Source organism: Macrotis lagotis, chromosome 1 (assembly GCF_037893015.1).
Source record: "Macrotis lagotis isolate mMagLag1 chromosome 1, bilby.v1.9.chrom.fasta, whole genome shotgun sequence".
Taxonomy (NCBI): domain Eukaryota; kingdom Metazoa; phylum Chordata; class Mammalia; order Peramelemorphia; family Peramelidae; genus Macrotis; species Macrotis lagotis.
The window spans coordinates 758,910,124-758,928,807 of record NC_133658.1 but is presented as its reverse complement, the minus strand read 5'-3'; the positions used below and the strand labels follow the sequence as shown (position 1 = coordinate 758,928,807).

The 18,684-nt window shown below is 39.0% G+C and overlaps 2 protein-coding genes and 1 pseudogene across 2 annotated transcripts; 1 reads left to right on the top strand and 2 right to left on the bottom strand.

Annotated features, from left to right (window-relative positions):
• Positions 1-4,610: 4,610 nt before the first annotated feature.
• Positions 4,611-7,685, bottom strand: LOC141506669 (R3H domain-containing protein 2-like). The gene is given in 6 exon segments (XM_074213635.1): positions 4,611-6,459; positions 6,461-6,591; positions 6,593-6,829; positions 6,832-7,188; positions 7,190-7,630; positions 7,632-7,685. Coding segments are annotated over 6 exon segments (3,069 nt in total).
• Positions 7,686-10,991: 3,306 nt separating this feature from the next.
• Positions 10,992-11,404, bottom strand: LOC141488039 (large ribosomal subunit protein P1 pseudogene; annotated as a pseudogene).
• Positions 11,405-17,451: 6,047 nt separating this feature from the next.
• On the top strand, positions 17,452-18,441 carry LOC141488035 (olfactory receptor 8G50-like). Its single transcript, XM_074187717.1, has one exon. The coding sequence runs from the start codon at positions 17,509-17,511 to the stop codon at positions 18,439-18,441; it is 933 nt and encodes a 310-aa protein (XP_074043818.1). The 5' UTR covers positions 17,452-17,508.
• The last annotated feature ends 243 nt before the right edge of the window (positions 18,442-18,684 follow it).

Genomic DNA, 18,684 nt, shown 5'->3' with positions numbered 1-18,684 from the left:
GAATTTAATAATCTTTAAAATCTCTTCTACCTCTAAATTTGATTACCCTGTGAATGCTATTCTAATTCACTGAATTTAAAACAAAGGTATTAGGAAGACAGTGATTTAGGGCTCCTGGAGGAAAGAAAAGAGTAAAGATCTCCAGCAACTTCATTCCACCTTTTGAAGTTTACTCTTCAGCCAATTTGCATGGCAGGCAGTAGCATTAAGAAAGAAGAAAAGTTAACTCTTCACTCTGCCTTCTTTGCAGTTTTATTAAATGTCATCCTTAGGATCATTTAAAGGAATGTTAGTAATTTAGGGATTTTACAAAAGTTAAAATGAATTTCAAATAAAAAGATTTAGAATGAAAAGATTTAGATGAAAGGATCCAAAAGAAAAAATAGAAGAAAAGGAATTTAAAAGACAAAATATTGATGCTTGGGACTTGTCGACTTTTTCTGATAGCGTAGATGGAGACTATCCTAGAATTCTGAATTACAGGACCTGAATTCTCTTCCAAGAGGGGAAAGGTTGCTTGGATGAGACAGTTGGTGGCAAAGAGCAACAACAGAGATACTTAGAAGAAAGCAGCTCAGTGAAAAAAATCCCAGAAAATAGTTGCAAATAGAAGCTCAGTGAAGATGTCCAGAAGAGCTCTTTACAGAGCAGCAAAGTTCTTTACATAGCCAGTGCAATGAAGAAAATGTTTCCCTGATAAATCAATAGATGACATAGGTTACTCCGAAACTGGTAGAAATTAGCAACCTATACACTTTAACCATTTATTCCCTATGCATCTATTCCACAGATGGGATAAATTTATTCCTAATGCAGTTCAATTCTAAATACCTCAATGGGATGATCCTTCCTTCCTGGATCCTTTGTTTCTCTTTTGGAAGCTTAGGATTCCAGGACAACAATCAGATATAAATGAGGTCCAAAGTACATTGACCATGGTGATAGATGAAAAGTTTGAGAGACATACTTTCTGGGAAATTAATAATAGTATAAATAATAATAGCACTAATCAATAAAAATGAGAAGTGACTGTAAGAAGCAAACACCTTATGTAGAACTCAGAACAGTCATTACTGAAAAAAGAGGATCCTTTACAAAGGTATCCCAAATAGAAATGGGCACAATTGGAAAACAAAATCATAGCCTTTTATTTCCTATCTAGATAGGAGTCCCTCCCATGTCCCTAATTAGCTGGTTATTGCAGGGGCCAAAGGCCTAGTGGAAGTACCCAATTCTCTCTCCATGTGGATCTCTTTTCCTTATCAAACCTACACTTCCCCTCAATTTGGCAACCAACAATTAAGAGATGTTACACAGATATAGGAATCTGACACATAGATTCCAGTTTTTTCACTAATTCACCCAATATTCTAACTATGATTTCTTGCTTTCCTATTGTAATTTTATCTTCTTCTCTATAGAGAGATTCCGTGTGTTCAGTCAGTTGTAAATTAGCTTGATTTACAACCTGTAAATCCAGATTACTCATAGTTTGTTGTAAATTAGTCTATTCTTTTTCTTATAAACCTGCATTCCTCACTTCATGGCCTCTTTTTATATATCAGCTAACATTAGTTTTTTTATTCATACTCCCTAGCTGTGTCTCTGTAAGACATAGACTTTTTTCCTGTTTCTCATAACCAAAGTAGAAATGAAAACTAATCTCTTCTTATAATGACCCTCTCAAATGCTGAACACCCCACATGAAAATCCACTCAATGATTTGGAAGTGTAGGTATTCTTGATGCTAGTCAACAACTCTAATTGGTTAACAATTAATGAGAAGAGTGAATATTATAATAGTCCTATACTTTTTTTAAAATTCATTTTTTATTTTGCAATTTTTCAATTTTTCCCCTAATCTCACTTCACTTCCCCAACCCCCCACAGAAGGTAGTCTGTTAGTTTTTACATTGTTTCCATGCTATATATTGATCTAAATTGAATGTGTTGAGAGAGAAATCATATCCTTAAGGAAAATAAAATACAATAAATTATGAGACAGCAAAAATACATACTAAGATAACTTTTTTTAAAATTAAATTAAAGATAATAGTCTTTGGTCTTTGTTCAACCTCCAGAATTCCTTCTCTGGAAACAGATGGTATCCTTCATCAAAGATACCCCAAAATTGTCTCTGATGGTTTTACTTATGAAATGAACAAATCCATTAAGAATGATTATCAACCTCATGTTGCTGTTATGGTGAACAATGTTCTGGTTCTCATCATCCCATTCAGCATTAATTCATGCAGATCCCTCCAGACTTCTCTGAATTCCCATCCCTCCTGGTTTCTAATAGAACAATAGTGTTCCATAATGTGCATATATCACAATTTGTTCAGTCATTCCCCAACTGATGGACATTAACTCCATTTCCAATTTTTTGCCACCACAAACAGAACTTCTATGAATATTTTTGTACAAGTGATGTTTTTACCCTTTTTAATGACCTCAGTACCAAAGAGTATGCACATTTTTATTGGCCTTTGGGTGTGGATGAGTCCACAGCTCCACCAACAATGCATTAGTGTCCCAGATTTCCCACATTCCTTCCAACATTAGACATTGTCTTTTCTGGTCATATTGGTAAGTCTGAGAGGTGTGAGATGGTACCTCAGAGCTGCTTTAATTTGCATTTCTCTAATCAGTAATGAGTTAGAGCAATTTTCCATATGCCTATAGATCACTTTGGTTTCCTCATCTGTAAATTGCCTACTTTTATCCTTTGACCATTTTTCATTTGGGGAATGGATTGTTTTTTTTATAAGTTTGACTCAGTTCTCTCTATATATATTTTAGAAATGAGTCCTTTGTCAGAAGTACTAGTTGTAAAAATTGTTTCCCAGTTTACTACATTTCTTTTGATTTTGGTTACAGTGGTTTTGTTCATGCAAAAGCTTTTTAATTTAATGTAATCAAAATTATCTAGATTGTTTTTAATGATGTTCTCTATTTCTTCCTTGGTCATAAAATGCTTCCCTTTACATAGATCTAATAGGTAAACTATTCCTTGGTCTCCTAGTTTACTTATAATATTGTCTTTTAGGTCTAAATCTTGTATCCATTTTGATCTTATCTTGGTATAGGGTGTGAGGTATTGGTCTAATCCAAGTTTCTGCCATACTAACTTCCAATTTTCCCAACAATTTTTATAAAAGAGAGAGTTTTTATCCCCAAAGCTGGACTCTTTGGGTTTATCAATCAGCAGATTACAATGATCATTTCCTGCTATTGCACCTAGTCTATTCCACTGGTCCACCACTCTATTAGCCAATACCAGACAGTTTTGATGAATGATGCTTTATAATATAATTCTAGATCTGGAAGATCAAGCTACCTTTTTTTGCACTTTTTTTCACTAAATCCCTGGAAATTCTTGACTTTTTGTTTCTCCATATGAATTTACTTATAATTTTTTCTAACTCATTAAAGCAAATTTTTAGAATTTTGATTGGTAGGGCACTAAATAAGTTTAATTTAGGTAGAATTGTCATTTTCATTATATTAGCTCAGTCTATTCATGAATAGTTGATATTTGCCTAGTTTTTTAAGCTTGATTTTATAAGATAAGTGCTTTGTAATTGTTTTTATAAAGTTTCTGAGTCTGCCTTGGAAGGTAGACTCCCAAGCATTTTATATTGTCTGAAGTTATTATGAATGGGATTTCTCTTTCTAGCTCTTGCTTCTGTATCTTGCTATTAACATATAGAAATGCTGAGGATTTATGAGGGTTTTTTTATCCTGTGACTTTGCAAAAGTTGCTAAGTATTTCTAGAAATTTTTTAGATGATTATTTGGGATTCTCTAGGTATACCATCATATCATCTGCAAAGAATGAGGATTTTGTTTCTTCCTTCCTAATACTAATTCCTTCAATTTTTTTCTCTTCTCTTATTGCAGAAGCTAATATTTCTAACACAATATTGAATAGTAGTGGTGATAATGAGCATCCTTGTTTCACCCCTGATTTTTTTTGACAGATGATTTTTTATATTTAAAAACAAAACAAAAATAAAATAAAATCCCCCAAACAACCCCCCAAAACAAACAAAAAAAATCCCAGATTAAATAAAATTTACAGTGAACATACCCAGCAAACATCTGTATGTGCAATTAAATACTGTGTCTGTTACTGCTGCAGGAACCTCAAACAAACAATATACAAGTGTTCTGGGGGGGTTGGGGTGGATAGAGAAGGGGTAGGCACAGGTTTTAACTCATGGGATAGAGGAGACAAGATGGGGGGAAGTGAAAGGAGGGGGAAAATCAATTTTTTTTTAATTCTGTCCATATAAATATATTCATAAAGACCAAAAAGAGGAAGAGGAGATGAGGTGGCAGGGAAGGGGAGGAATGGGGGAGTGTAGGACCCCTCATACCACCCTCCCCAAAATGAAAGAAATGCACTGGGGGCCAGGATGGAGGAAAATGGGATGTCCAAAAAAGGAAGGAGAGGGAGGCAGAGAAGAGAGGAGACACCCAGAGAGGGAAAAGGTGGCTAAGAAAACCCCAGACTGAGTCTCGTGTGTGTGTGTGTGTGTGTGTGTGTGTGTGTGTGTGTGTACACATATGTATGTATGTGTCTGTGTCTGCCTGTCTCACTGTCTCTATGGCTCAATCTCCCTAGCTCTGTGCAGGTTCCCAAGTCTATCTGAAACGTCATCTCCGTCTGTGCTTTTTCTGCATCCCTTGCCCACGCCACCCTGCGGTGCTGGCTTCTTCCCTTCCTCTGCCTCTTGGGAGCTGGCCGGCTCCAGGATCCTCAGGTCATAGTTCTTTTTGGCCACTCGAAGTTTGAAGCGACTCACGGAGTTGTTGAGGCGGAGGGAGACATTCTGGGCCGCCAGGGGGCTGGGGAACACAGCCACGATGGTATATAAGGCAGCGAGGTCTGTGTGCCGGCCGTTCTCGGCAGTCCCGTTGTTGTCCCCCCCGACCCCCCCCCCCCCCCCACTGTTCCCGCTCCCGCCGCCTGGCAACCCCTGAGCATCCTTGAGCCACTGGATCTTGGCGCCGGACATGGCGAGCTGCGTGAAGAGTTTGTCAGCCTCTGTGCGGGTGATGCCCTCAGGGAGATCTGTCACCTCCAACACCCGCCCCAGGACAACATCTGCAGTCCCCAGGTCGGTGGAGGCAGATTTGAGTGCCTGTCTCTTCCCTCGATTTCCATGCTTCATTCCAGTCTGTCCCTGGTGTGCAGTGTAAGTTGACTGGCCATGGCGCAGAGGAGGACAGATGGACAGATTGTACTGTAATGGCTGGCCCAGGAGGGAGTAGCACCCCTCACCCTGGGCAGGGCCAACAGGTCGGGGAAACTGTGTAAGGGCAGGAAGAGGGCTGAGTCCTGTGCAGATGCTGCTGAGGCTGGTGAGGGGAGATAGGGTAGGGGACTGAGTGGGAGATGTGATAGGGCTATTCATCTGTGTGTTGGCCTGGGGGTTGTTCTCAGGGCTGTATAGGTCTCCTGGCTTCTGCTCCCGCTGGTCCATGCTATAGTATTTACAGTGACTCCACTGAACCATAGATGGGGTCTGTGGGGTCTGGGAACCATTGGGAACACTGGGGACATTCAATTGCATGACCACCACACCTGGTCCAGATGGGGACACTCCTGAGTACTGCTGCAGCATCTGTGGTGGGCTGCAGGGGGAAGGAGACTGAGGCATCTGGTACTGCTCAGAGCCAGGGGGCTGCAGAAACCCTACTGAAGGGCTTGTGCCATTCTGCTGTGCTGGTGGGATCACACTGTAGTACACAGGCATGCTCCCTGCTGGTAAGCCCCCCTGGGCTGACTGGCTAGCAGGGACCAGCACCGACTGCTGAAAGGGCTGCTGGACCACATTCTGGGACTCATTTCCCACGGAAACTTGGTATGAAGGTAGTGGAGTATACTGGACCACTAGGCCCCCCATGTTGCTCCTCTGGTTGCTGAGAAGGCCTTGCTTCTGTGACTGCTGGATACCCATCAAGCCCTGGTAAGCTGATTGCTGCTGGTTGGACATTATGGGCTGTAACCCCGGTTGCTGAGATGGCTGAGGCAGCTGCTGACCACGCTGGGGGCTGTAGGCCACCGGGTGAGACAGAGGTCGGTATTGCTGGTTAGAGTTGGGATACTGCCCAGGAGGATAGTAAGAAACCTGTATCTGTTGTGGGGGCTGTATGTAGCCCTGAGGCTGCAGGACTTGTTGGGCTGGGGGAGAGTGGCTGGAGGTGGAATAGTTGGAGGTTGGGAGAGGCTGGGCTGTGGAGGCCATGATGAAGCCAGGCTGTTGAGGGTGTTGGGAGAGAAGTGGGGGCTGGAACAGTGCTGAAGATGGATCAGATGCCTCGGGGGAGCCTTGTCGGTTAAGGCTCATCTGCCCAAAGGGGTTGCTGAGATCATCAGTCTGGGAGATCATGTGGTTGCTCAGGGGCGGCTGTTGCTGCTGCTGCTGCTGCTGAGGAGTGCAGGGGAGAAGGCTGGGAGGAGGCCACCTGGCTGCACACTTCTGGAGCACCCAGGGCTAAGCCTGGTCTGGAGATTCTTCCTGCACTGCCTCCTTTATTGCTCCCAATGCTGTCACCCCGTGTGAGAATGGAGATCCCACTTGAAGCTGCTGGCTTTGGTCACAGGTGGCCGAATACTACGGACAGAGCCATCTGAGTCTGTGCTGCTCCAAGGTCGGGGCTCCAGAGATTTGATCTCGCTGTCTGTGCTGCTCTGTCGGCTGCTTGAAGTACGGCTCAGCCCCTCACGGTTTCCCCTGATGTCATTTAGATATCCGTTCTGGCCAGTCTCTAGGGCAAATATTCTCTCTCGAACCCTTTAATATTCCTCCTCTCTCTCTCTTCTATTGACTTGCTCCTCCTTCCATCCTGTAATGGAACTCTGATCTGGTTATCATCCCGGTCCATGCTGGTGTCATCTCTCTTCAGGATGAACCTCTGTTGAAATTCTACATTCTTCTCATCTTTGATATGCTCTGAGAACCTCTGTTCAGGGATCCTTGTGTTACTGCTTTTGTTGATGATGACAGCTTTTCCAGTTTGGTCAACATTGTGGTCCATTCTAAAATAGGCAGCAACCCGGTGTAATAGCATCCGGTGATATGAGATCATCTGAGGAAAGTTCTTGAACTGGTTATTGTTGTCATTAATGAATTCCAGAATCTCTTGTTCTAACTTTAGCAGCATCATTCTGTCCCTTCGGGGTTTTTTTCAGTGTATTTACTAGAAATTCATGTAGGTCTATTCCAGTGGAGTTTGTATATTCTTGACTGGAGTCTCTAGACAGCATTTTCCTTGGGACCTTTTCTTTATTTTTGTCTTTTTCTTCCTTTTCAGAGCCATCTTTCATAGACTTCTCTTCTTCTTTGTCAGAGGGGCAACTGATATGCAACTGAATTATATCCTGGGTTTCCAGTGGCCCATCAACAAAAGGAGAAGACTCCTCACACACCGCCAGGCTCCGCACTACTTTCAGTTTAGAGTTAGACTTAGCTCTTTTTCTGGCACATTCATGGTTGGAAGCCCGTCTCTGTGTCTCCTGCCGAATACTAGTATCCTCACCCTCCTTCTCAATCTCTTCTTTACTTGGTGACTTGGATACAAACTTATTCTTGCTTACAGACTCTTCCACCAGCTTTTTTTTCTGATTCTTTCATTATTTCCAGGGTCTCTTGAGTAGTGTTACTGTTGGACATCTTCAATAGAATATAGCAACGTCTATGGACACCCCACTCCTTTGCTGAGATGGGAGGTCAACCTTGCATATAATTTCAGACTTTTCGTTGTATTCAACAGTTCTACTTTTCTCTTTCTTTTCAATTTTATTTTCTTTTAAAAATGTTATTTGCGTTACAGAATAGTTCTCGGGCTCCGGCTCCGGCTCCCACGCTCCCAGGGGCGGGTTCTTCTTCGGGGGATTTCCCCCGGGGCCCGGGGCGGGGGGAGGGGGCCGGGCCAGGCCGGGCCGGGGAGGGGGGGAGGGGGAAGGGGCTGGGGGAAAAGGGGGAGGGGAAGAAGGGGAGAAAAGGGGAGAAACCAAACCCGGAAAGGGGAGAAAAGGGGGGGCAGAAGGGGAAGAAAGGCCCAGTCACCCCTGATTTTATTGGGAATGCCGCTAGTTTATTCCCATTGCATATAATGCTTGTTGATGGTTTCAGATAGATACTCCTTATCATTCTAAGGAACAATCCATTTATTCCTATGATTTCTAGTGTTTTTAGTAGGAATAGGTGTTGTATTTTGTCAAAGGCCTTTTCAGCATCTATTGAGATAATCATATGATTTCTGTTAGGTTTATATTTCTATAGTCAATTATGCTGACAGTTTTCCTATTACTAACCCAACTCTGCCATTCCTGGGATAAATCCTATTTGGTCATAGTCTATTATCCTAGTGATAACTTGCTGTAATCACTTTCCTAAGATTTTATTTAAGATTTTTGCATCCATATTCATTAGGGAGATGTCTATCATTTTCTTTCTCTGTTTTGACTCTGCCTGGTTTAGGTATTAGCACCATATTGGTGTCATAGAAATAGTTAGGCAGAGTTCCATCCTCACCTAATTTGCTGAAGAGTTTATATAGAATTGGAACAAATTATTCTTTAAACGTTTGATAGAATTCACTTGTGAATTTGTCTGGCCCTGGAGATTTTTTCTTAGGGAGTTCAATAATGATTTGTTGAATTTCTTTTTCTGAGATAGGATTATTTAAGTATTTAATTTCCTCTTCATTTAACCTGGGCAACTTATATTTTTGTATATATTCATCCATTTCACTTAGATTATCAAACTTATTAGCATACAGTTGAGCAAAATAATTCCCACATTGTTACTTTAATTTCTTCATTAATGATGAATTCACTTTTTTTCACATATGATACTGGTAATTTGGTTTTCTACTTTCTTATTTTAATCAAATTAAACTGAGGTTTTCACTTTTATTGGTTATTTCATAAAACCAACTCTTGGTTTTATTAATTAGTTCAATAGATTTCTTGTTTATTATTTTATTAATTTCTCCTTTAATTTTTAGAATTTCTAATTTGGTATTTAATTGGTAGCTTTTAATTTTTTCTTTCTCTAATTTTTTTTACTTGCATGTTTAGTTCATTGATTTCATCTTTCTCCGATTTATTCACATATGCATTTAAAGATATAATATATCCCCTGACAACTGCCTTGGCTGTATCCTGTAAGTTTTGGTATGATGTCTCATTATTGTCATTATCTAGGATGAAATCATTAATTCTTTCTATAATTTGTTGTTTGATCCACTCATTCTTTAAAATGAGGTTATTAAGTTTTAAGTCTATCTCTCCCTGGCCCATTATTGCATGTGATTTTTATTGCATTATGATATGAGAAGAATGTATTCACAATTTCTACCTTTCTGCATTTAATTATAAGACTTTTATGCCCTTGTACATGGTAAATTTTTGTCTAAGTTCCATGTACTATAGAAAAAAGTATATTCCTTTCTATCCCAATTCAACTTTCTCCAAAGGTTTATCAATTTATCTCCAAAGGTCTAGCTTTTCTAACATTCTATTTACCTGCTGACCTTCCTTCTTGTTTATTTTATGTTTAGATTTATCTAAATCTGAGAATGGAAGGTTGAGTTCTACCACCAGTTTTGCTGTCTGTCATCCTGTAATTCATTCAACTACTCCTCCAAAAACTTGGATGCTAAACCACTTGGTGAATACATATTTAGTATTGAAATTGCTTCACTGTCTATAGTTTCATTACTTGTCTCTTTTAATGAGATCTATTTTTGCAGCTGCTTTCTCTGAGATAAGGATTGCTACCCCTGCTTTTTTCGCTTTAACTGAAGCAAAATATATTTTGCTCTAACCTTTAACCTTTACTCTGTATGTCTCTCTATGCTTCAAATGAGTTTCTTGTAGGTAACCTATTGTAGGATTCTGGTTTTTAATCCAGTCTGCAATGTGCTTACGTTTTATGGGAAAGTTCATCCCATTCACATTCAAAGTTATAATTACTAACTCTTTATTGCCTTCCATGCTATTTTCCTTTTATATTTTCCCATTTTTTTTCACTTTATCCATATTCCCCAGTATTTCGTTTCTGAATATCACCACCCTCAGTGTGTTTTCCCCTTGTATCCAGTCCCCCTCCCCTTTCTTTCCCTTTTCCCTTTACCCCTTCTTCTTTCTGTTAGTTCCTCTTTTCCTCCCCTCTCCCCCTTTCCCCTTTTAATAATTGGAAGGTAAGATAAGTTTCTCAACTTAACTAAAAGTGTGTATGTTAACTTTAGGCCTAATCTGATTAGAGTAAGATTCAAGTGGTCCTCACCTCCTCCTTTCTTCTCCTCTGTTACAATAGGTCCCTTGTACCTCTTTATGTAATGTGATTCACCCCCATTCAATCACTTCCATCCTCCCATCTCTTTACTGTCCCTCCTTTTTAAGAAGGCATTGTTTTTAAATCATTCTATCAGAGTCATGGATAAGTCATGAGTGTCCATCATATCTGGCTAAGTATATTCTCTCTAATAGAGTTATAATTCTCAAGACTTATGAGAATATTTCTCCCAGGATGGGGATATAGCCAGTTTCATCTTATTGAATACTAATTTTTTTATTTACCCTTTTTTTACCTTTTCATGAGTCTCTTGTTTGATGTCCAAATTTTGTATGTAGCTCTGGTCTTTTCATCAGGAAGAATAGGAAGTCTCATATTTTGTTAAATGCCCATCTTTTCCCCTTGAAGAGAAGGCTCAGTTTTGCTGAATAATGGATTCTTGGCTGTATTCCAAGTTCCCATTCTCTTTGGAATATCTCATTCCAGGCCTTTTGATCCCTTAATGTTGAAACAGCTAGGTTCTGTGTAGTCTTTACTGTTGCTCCTTGGTATCTAAATTGTTTCTTTCTGGCTGCTTGCAGGATTTTCTCTTTTACCTGATAGTTCTGGAATTTGGACACAATATTCCTTGGTGTTTTCATTTTAGCATCCCTTTCCAGAGGGGATCGATACATATTTTTTCTTTTCTTTTTTTTTTGAATTAAGCCCTTTATTTAATGTTACAAAAAATATTTAGTCAAACAGACCAAAACCCATGTCATCATCAGACTCCTCGGATTCTTCTTTTTTTTTTTTTTGGCTTCTTCTTTCTTCTTCTCCTCAGCTGGGGCAACTGCACTAGCAGGAGCAGCAACTCCAGCAGGGGCAGCACCTCCAGCTGCTGGGGCAGGTCCACCAACTCCTACATTGCAGATGAGACTTCCAATGCTGACATTAGACAGAGCCTTTGCAAATAATCCAGGCCAGAATGGTTCAACATTCACACCTGCTGTTTTAATGAGGGCATTAATTTTATCTTCTGTGACAGTAACTTCATGGTAGTGAAAGATGAGGGAGGAGTAGATGCAGGCAAGCTCAGAGATGGCCATTTCGGGGGATGAAGGAGAGTTGTTTGTACTGGTGCTAGCTGCCAGCTGAAGTGGAGTCACCTCAACACGGCCTTAGCTTCCAAAGAAGAACCGAGCACCTTACAGACAACTGAGGAGATCAATATATTTTTTCAATAACTATTTCATCCTCTGGTTCCATGATATTCAGGCAGTTTTCCATCACTAATTCCTGTAATATTAAGTCCAGGCTTTTTTCCCTCTTCAATGGTTTCAGGAACCCCAATGATTCTTAGGTTGTCTCTCTTAGTTCTTTTCTCGAGGTCAGTGGTTTTGCCAATGAGGCATTTTACATTTTTTCAATTTTTTTCTTTTGTTTAACAGATTCTTGTCATCTCATGAAATCATTAGTTTCCACAGATTACATTCTTTTTTTTAGAGATGAATTTTCTTCATTTACCTTTTGCAATGCCTTTTCTAATTGGTCAATTATATTTTTGAAGTTTTCCATTTTCCCAAGTGTAGGTTTGAGAGAATTATTTTCTTTTTGTATTTTTCAATTGTATTTTCCAAGTATTTATTTTTTTGTTGTGAGATGTTAAACTTCTCTTGCAAGGTGTTAATTTTCTCTTGAATTTCTCTTCCCAGTTTTTCCAATTCATTTTTAAACTTCTTCCTGATTTCTTTTAGGAAGTCTTTCTGGGCAGGAGATCAATTAGTATTCTCTTCAGATTTTTTTAGCTCTATGTTAGGATCTGTTTCTTCAAAGTAGCTTTCAGTGGGCCCCCTTTTTGTTGGCCTTTCTTCCTTTTCCTAGGATCTTGTCTTGGGGGGAGGGCCTGGCTCATTGAGGTTTGATTTTGAAAACCCTAAAGGCTTTGCTCAGTTGGGTTAGTAACTCCAAGTGGGCAGGCCAGGAGGGCACTAGAAGTTTTGCTCACTGTGCTTAGTAACCCTAAGTGAACTGGTCAGTAGGGGGTGCTGGTTAATTTCTCTGGAGTTTCTGTGGCCTTGATTTAAGGCCCTCTTCCTAGGCCTGGGGGGTGGGGTGAGCAGCAGGGTCTGAATTACCCTTGAACAATGTGGGCTGGGCCCAGGGGCAAGTATGTTAATCTCCCTATTCAGTTGAGGGAGCTCTGCTGCCCATACCTGAGCCTGATTGGGGTGGGAGAGCTGTTACTGTGTTTGTTCTGGGAAGAGGGCTCCACTGAAATTATGGAGTTCATGCCCCAAGCCCAGAGGATCAATGTCTAGTTGCACTCCAGATCTTCTCTATGCTGGAACTTGCCCTCCAGCCCTACTAGGCCTCCCCAGACCTACGCTCCCACACCCAGAAAATCTGCAGTCTCTGGCCCCAGCTCCCACAGTCAAAGTCTCCACAGCTGATAGGTTAGTGAGCCAGCTCCCACCCCACCCCCACAATGACTCTCTGCTCTCTGCCCCTGGCTCACCCACGATCCCTGGAGACAGACCTTGATGTAGAAGTTCTTCTCCTAGCTTCTCTTTATGGATTTTGTTGATCATATTTCTGTTAAGAGTTTTCTTTCATATTATTTCTGAGGGGGAACTAGTAGACCTTAGCACTGACTTCTCTATACCATCTTGGCCAGAAGTCTGAGTTAGCACTATTCTAATGAGGGGATGGGTCATGTGATTTTGATGCAGTCGTGGATGAAGATCCTTATCTCTTATCCATACTATTTTACCCAGAGCAATCTAGACAAAAGGAGGGCTACCTCTGCTTAGATCTGGCTTAATGAAACAAAATGGGCTAGAATTCACCTTACACTAAATTCTTTGTAAGGTTCTCTAGTTGGGAAAAGTCTCCCACCCAGGATTGAAAGGCATGTACCCCAGGGAATCTCATTCATCAGTCATGCCTTTCAGCAACTGAACAACCTACAGGTTTCTTAAAAAAATACTGGTCCTAATTGAATAAATGATTATTAATATATTATGGGTTAAAGAGTATCAGTCAAATGGTGAGATTGACAATCTTTAGCCCATAAAGAATGTTTTTGGCAGTTTGGGCAAAGTTACAAAAGCAGCAGGTAGATGAATTTAGCACAGCTGAACAATTCACTAAAACAAAAACCCCTTCTTTAATCTCCAAGAATTATCATCAGATTTTCTCTTCAAAAGTTGAGTTTCACAGTTGATTTTCATCATAACAATAAAAGCTATTCTTATTTTTTGCTGTGATAAAAGCAATATTTTCATACTTTCTACCACAGTCTTATAAAAAATTTAGCTTCTCTTTGGGTCTCTATGTCCAACCATTTTCTACATTGCCAGGAATAATCTAGCACAAGAATCCTAGAGTTTTGTCCATGGTCTGATTTGCAGAAGATCAATACTTTTTTTTGTGGTAGCAAAATTCATCACTGAGTATACTTGCTTCTTAACTTAGCAAAAAAAAATCTGATGACTATCCTAGAGTACACTTGGGTATCTTGACAAGCATAGCTCTCTTCCACTACACATCGACAGGAACAAAGTCAACTCATATTTCTTAGACAGTGGATCCATTCACTAGCCAGAAAGGATCAGTAGATATATTGGGATCAACAACTAAATAGGTGCTACTATTAACTTAAACCTAAGCTATTCCAACTTGTCCCTTTCTATTGTATACTCTAGAATTCTTTTCTACTATTAATAAACTCCTTCATTCTAGATTTCTTTGGTATTTCTTCCATTTTCTCTTGTTTTCCAAAACCTAACATTTTCCTAAAGACAAGACAAATTTTGGCACCCTGTTTCAAGCTGAAAATGCTTTCACCCTCTAACATATAGGATAAGCAATAGAAGTTAATAAATTCTCTAGCTGACTATGCTACCTTTGAACATTCTATCTATCCTTGTCACTCATCCTCTATCTTGTTGAGATCTTTATTGCTGCCAACTCTGGATGTCTAGTTCAATTTATATCTTCTCCAATAAGTTCAACATCTCATTTTCATAGTTCTTTTATCCCCTTTTTCTCCTTCCCAAAAGATTTAGAGTTGTCAAAGTTCCTCAACTACCATGGCCAATGAGTTCAGGTAACCTCAACCATGAGGAGTACTTTTATATCTCAGATACTACACCAACACTTCCAAATTCCAAAACAAATAAATTGGTTTCAGATACCAACATTTCTTATATGTTATTTAGGATTCATATTCTACTGTATACATCGAGAGTAAATAAGAAAGAGTTAAGAGCTAGAGGAATATATTAATGACATCTTCCCAGAAAAGGGGAATCCCGTATGAGATGAATCTCTGTGGATGCCTCTGTTATACTAATTAGTCCCAGGAATCTTATAAACATCTCTAAAGGCCTTAAGATATGGCTTTATTGACAATTGACAAACACTGTTTCTTTGCCTAAACCATAAGGGGATAGTCTAGATAAAGTTGAAGTTAGAAATAATCATTTTCAAATCAAATAAATCCTGAGGGCATTTCAGAGATTTAGTTCTGTGCCTTAATTCCCATCGAACGTAAACAGGATTGGAGGCCTCTCTGACAGGGCCACATTAATCTTCATAGAAGACATTTACCTTCCAGGACTCTGTGGGTGAAGAAGCTCTATGATTCAATGCTAGAAGGTGAGTGGTTGGTTATTTTGAAATCATTCTTCCATTTAAAGAAGAAATTCATGGAACCTTAGGACCTTTTCAAAAGAAAAGACATTTTCATATTCTATTCTATGCATCACTAACAATGACATGAGACTGAAGACTGGGTATAGGTGGTTTAAAAAATAAAAAGAAGGGGTGGCTAGGTGGTGCAGTGGATAGAGCACCAGCCCTGGAGTTAGGAGTACCTGAGTTCAAATCCAGCCTCAGACACTTAATAATTACCTAGCTGTGTGGCCTTGGGCAAGCCACTTAACCCCAATGCCTAGCAAAAACTTTAAAAAACAAGAGGGAGATTTTGTAGAATGACAGAACTGTAGCACTTTAGAGTCTGAAGGGACCTTGCAAATAGTCCAAACTTCCTCCAAACCTTCTACAATAGTGTTTGTTATCCTTCTTCCACTTGAAGATCTTCTCAAAACCACTATCCAGGAAACTTGTCTTAATTTAGGTTGTGAATGATTGTTAGAGAATTTATCTATCTTCACATCAAGCCTAAATACATACATCTCTTTAGAACTGTCATTTATTTCTTTGTGTGTTTGTGTGTGTGTGTGTGTGTGTGTGTGTGTGTGTGATAAATTGGATTAGTCCAATTGAATATGAGTCCTTAAATACTTGGAAATAATTATCATGTCCCCTTCATCCTTCCCCCTCTCCAGGTTAAAATCTCATAAGTCATCTGAATTATCCTTTTATGGCCTGTATTCTAGATTATTCATAACCCTCATTGATTTTTTTTATCTCCAAATTATCAATTCCCTTCCTAAACTATGTTAAACATAACTGGACAAATTACCCCATATGTAGTTTGTCCAAAGACAATAAAGTTATCACCTCCTTATTAGTGTACTTTTGGATTCTCTTCATATAGACTGAGATTAAATAAATTTTTGACTGATGCATTACATTTCTTAGATACATTGACTTTGTAGTATACTAAGAATTATAGATCTTTGCCAAACTGACTTTAAAACATATCTCTTATGGGTGATTAGGTGGCATAGTGGATAAAACCCAGCCCTTGAGTCAGGAGTACCTGGGTTCAAATCTGGCGTCAGACACTTAATAATTACCTAGCTGTGTGGCCTTAGGCAAGCCACTTAACCCCGTTTGCCTTACAAAAAAAAAAAAACAACCTAAAAAAAACCCATATCTCTTTCATTGAATTTGTGAAACTTATTTTTTACTGCTAATATTTATACCCCTATTAAATTTCATCATATTAGATTCAGTCAAATTTTTGATTTGTCATGATAGCTTTGGATCATGTCTTGAGCAAACAGTTAAAGTACTCATCTCTCCCAGCTTTGAATTATGTTCAAATTTTACAAGCATACTATCCATGTTTTTATCCACAGTATCTAAGTGCAGTAGACCAAATAAGAATTTCATTTATTATTTGTTTTTGGATTTGCAAGGCAATGGGTTAATGGGATTAAGTGACTTACCCAAGGTCACACAGCTAGGTAATTATTAAGTGTCTGAGGCCAGATTTGAACTCAGGTCCTCTTGATTCCAGGGCCAATGCTCTATCTACTGCATCACCTACCTGCTCCCAAACAAGAATTTCTACACTCTACTGGAGAATTCTTAATGACTATTCATTATAAGACCAGCAAAATTCAATTTTGTTCAATTCAATATTTTCCCATTATTTTTACTCTATTAAAAACTTTGCCAAAAATTAAGCATTTAGAAAATCCTTGGTTTACCATCATATAAATTTGCCATTATAACAAAAACTGTCTCAAATCCCTGAAAACTCTTCCCATGGTGGACAACCAGATTTTTGTCCTCAGCATGTATGTTGTAAATTGCTTGCCCTTAGCAATAGCTTTGTTTCTCTGTGATCCTTTTTCATTACTGTGAAAAAAGGAGACAGAGACCATATTTTCTGAATTGGCAAATTCCAGCAATACTTTGTACATGCAAAATCCTTTAGGTCATGACAGAGTTTTATAATACATAAGAGTGAAAATGAAAAGATGACAGGTAATTTACTTATTACCTTCCTGAACTGCACCGGTTTTAGACCTTGGATCATCATTGTCTTTCTGACTGTAAAGTAGTTCTGACTATAACTTAAACTATTATTTAACATTCAGTAGAATAACTTCTAGGATTGGCATCAAGTAAGACTTAAATTTAGGTGCGATCTCTTAGCTTACTAGCTATGTGAACTACAGCCTCAAAATTCTCTAAGATTTTTATACGGGCAATATCTACTTTGGGAACAAAGAACTTTAAAACTATGAATGGTTAAAAGAATGAAAATGTATATTTACTGTATATTTGAAAAATAATGAAGGGCTCTTTCAAATAGTTTCCTTTACATGAATTATGAAACTATGAAACTGATGGTCAAAGTACAGTTAGTAAAAGCAAAAAGATAAAATGAATCTACATTAAAATTTTACTCTTTTGTCTGTATTCCTTTTTGACACATAAGAATGACAACATCCTCTTTTTTTTTCATGTTCACAGACTCTTGAATTCTATTACTCTACACTTAAAAAGAATGGAGAAAGGAAATTATTCACTAGTGACTGAGTTTATTCTCCTAGGGTTGACAGACCAGCCAGAGCTCCAACTGCCCCTCTTCTTCCTGTTCCTGGGTGTCTATGTTGTCACATTGGTGGGGAATCTGGGCATGATAATACTCATTATACTCAGTTCTCACCTTCCTACTCCTATGTACTATTTCCTCTGCAGTTTGTCTTTCATTGATCTCTGTCAGTCAACTATCATCACACCCAAAATGATGATGAACTTTTTATCAAAGAAGAATACCATCTCTTATCCTGCATGCATGACTCAGTTCTATTTTTTTGTCTTGTTTGTAATTTCTGAATGTCAAATGTTGGCTGTGATGGCATATGATCGCTATGTTGCCATATACTATTCTCTTCTTTATAATCTTATGATGTCTTATAAAGTGTGCTCAAAGTTGGTGAGTGGGGTATATGCTTTAGGTCTAACTGGGGCCACAGCTCACACAGGCTGCCTGCTTAGAGTGGTATTCTGTAAGGAAAATATAATTAATCATTATTTCTGTGATCTTCTTCCACTCCTGAAGCTCTCTTGTTCTAGCACTTACATCAATGAAGTTGTATGTCTGGTTTCTAGTACATTTAATATCCTTGTCCCAACACTAATCATTATCTGGTCTTATGTTTTAATCATTACAAGCATTACGAAAATTCAATCCACAGAAGGTCGATCAAAAGTCTTCAGTTCCTGTAGCTTCCATATTATAGCAGTTGGTTTCTTCTTTGGCTCTTGTGCATTCATGTACCTGCAACCATCTTCAGTCACTTCCATGGATCAGGGAAAAATGTCTTCTGTATTTTACTCCATCATTGTGCCCATGCTAAATCCCCTCATTTACAGTTTAAGAAATAAGGATGTCAAAATTGCCTTGAACAAAGTAATAGTAAGAAAATTCCAGTAAACAGAAAAAAAATCAGAATAATGAGGTAATGTGTTTAGTAGGTGGTAGACTATGGAAGAGAGAAGGGGGGGATGGGAGGGAGGGAGAGAATCCTTGTACAAACCACATACCCTGTCCCACAAAAGAATTAATTAGAAACCGACTCAGAGATGTTTTGGGAATGTATCTAAAACCTGTGTAGGTTGAGTGTCTCTTCTTACCTTTGAACCATTATTACCCCTCTGGCTAACATTTTAGATCAAT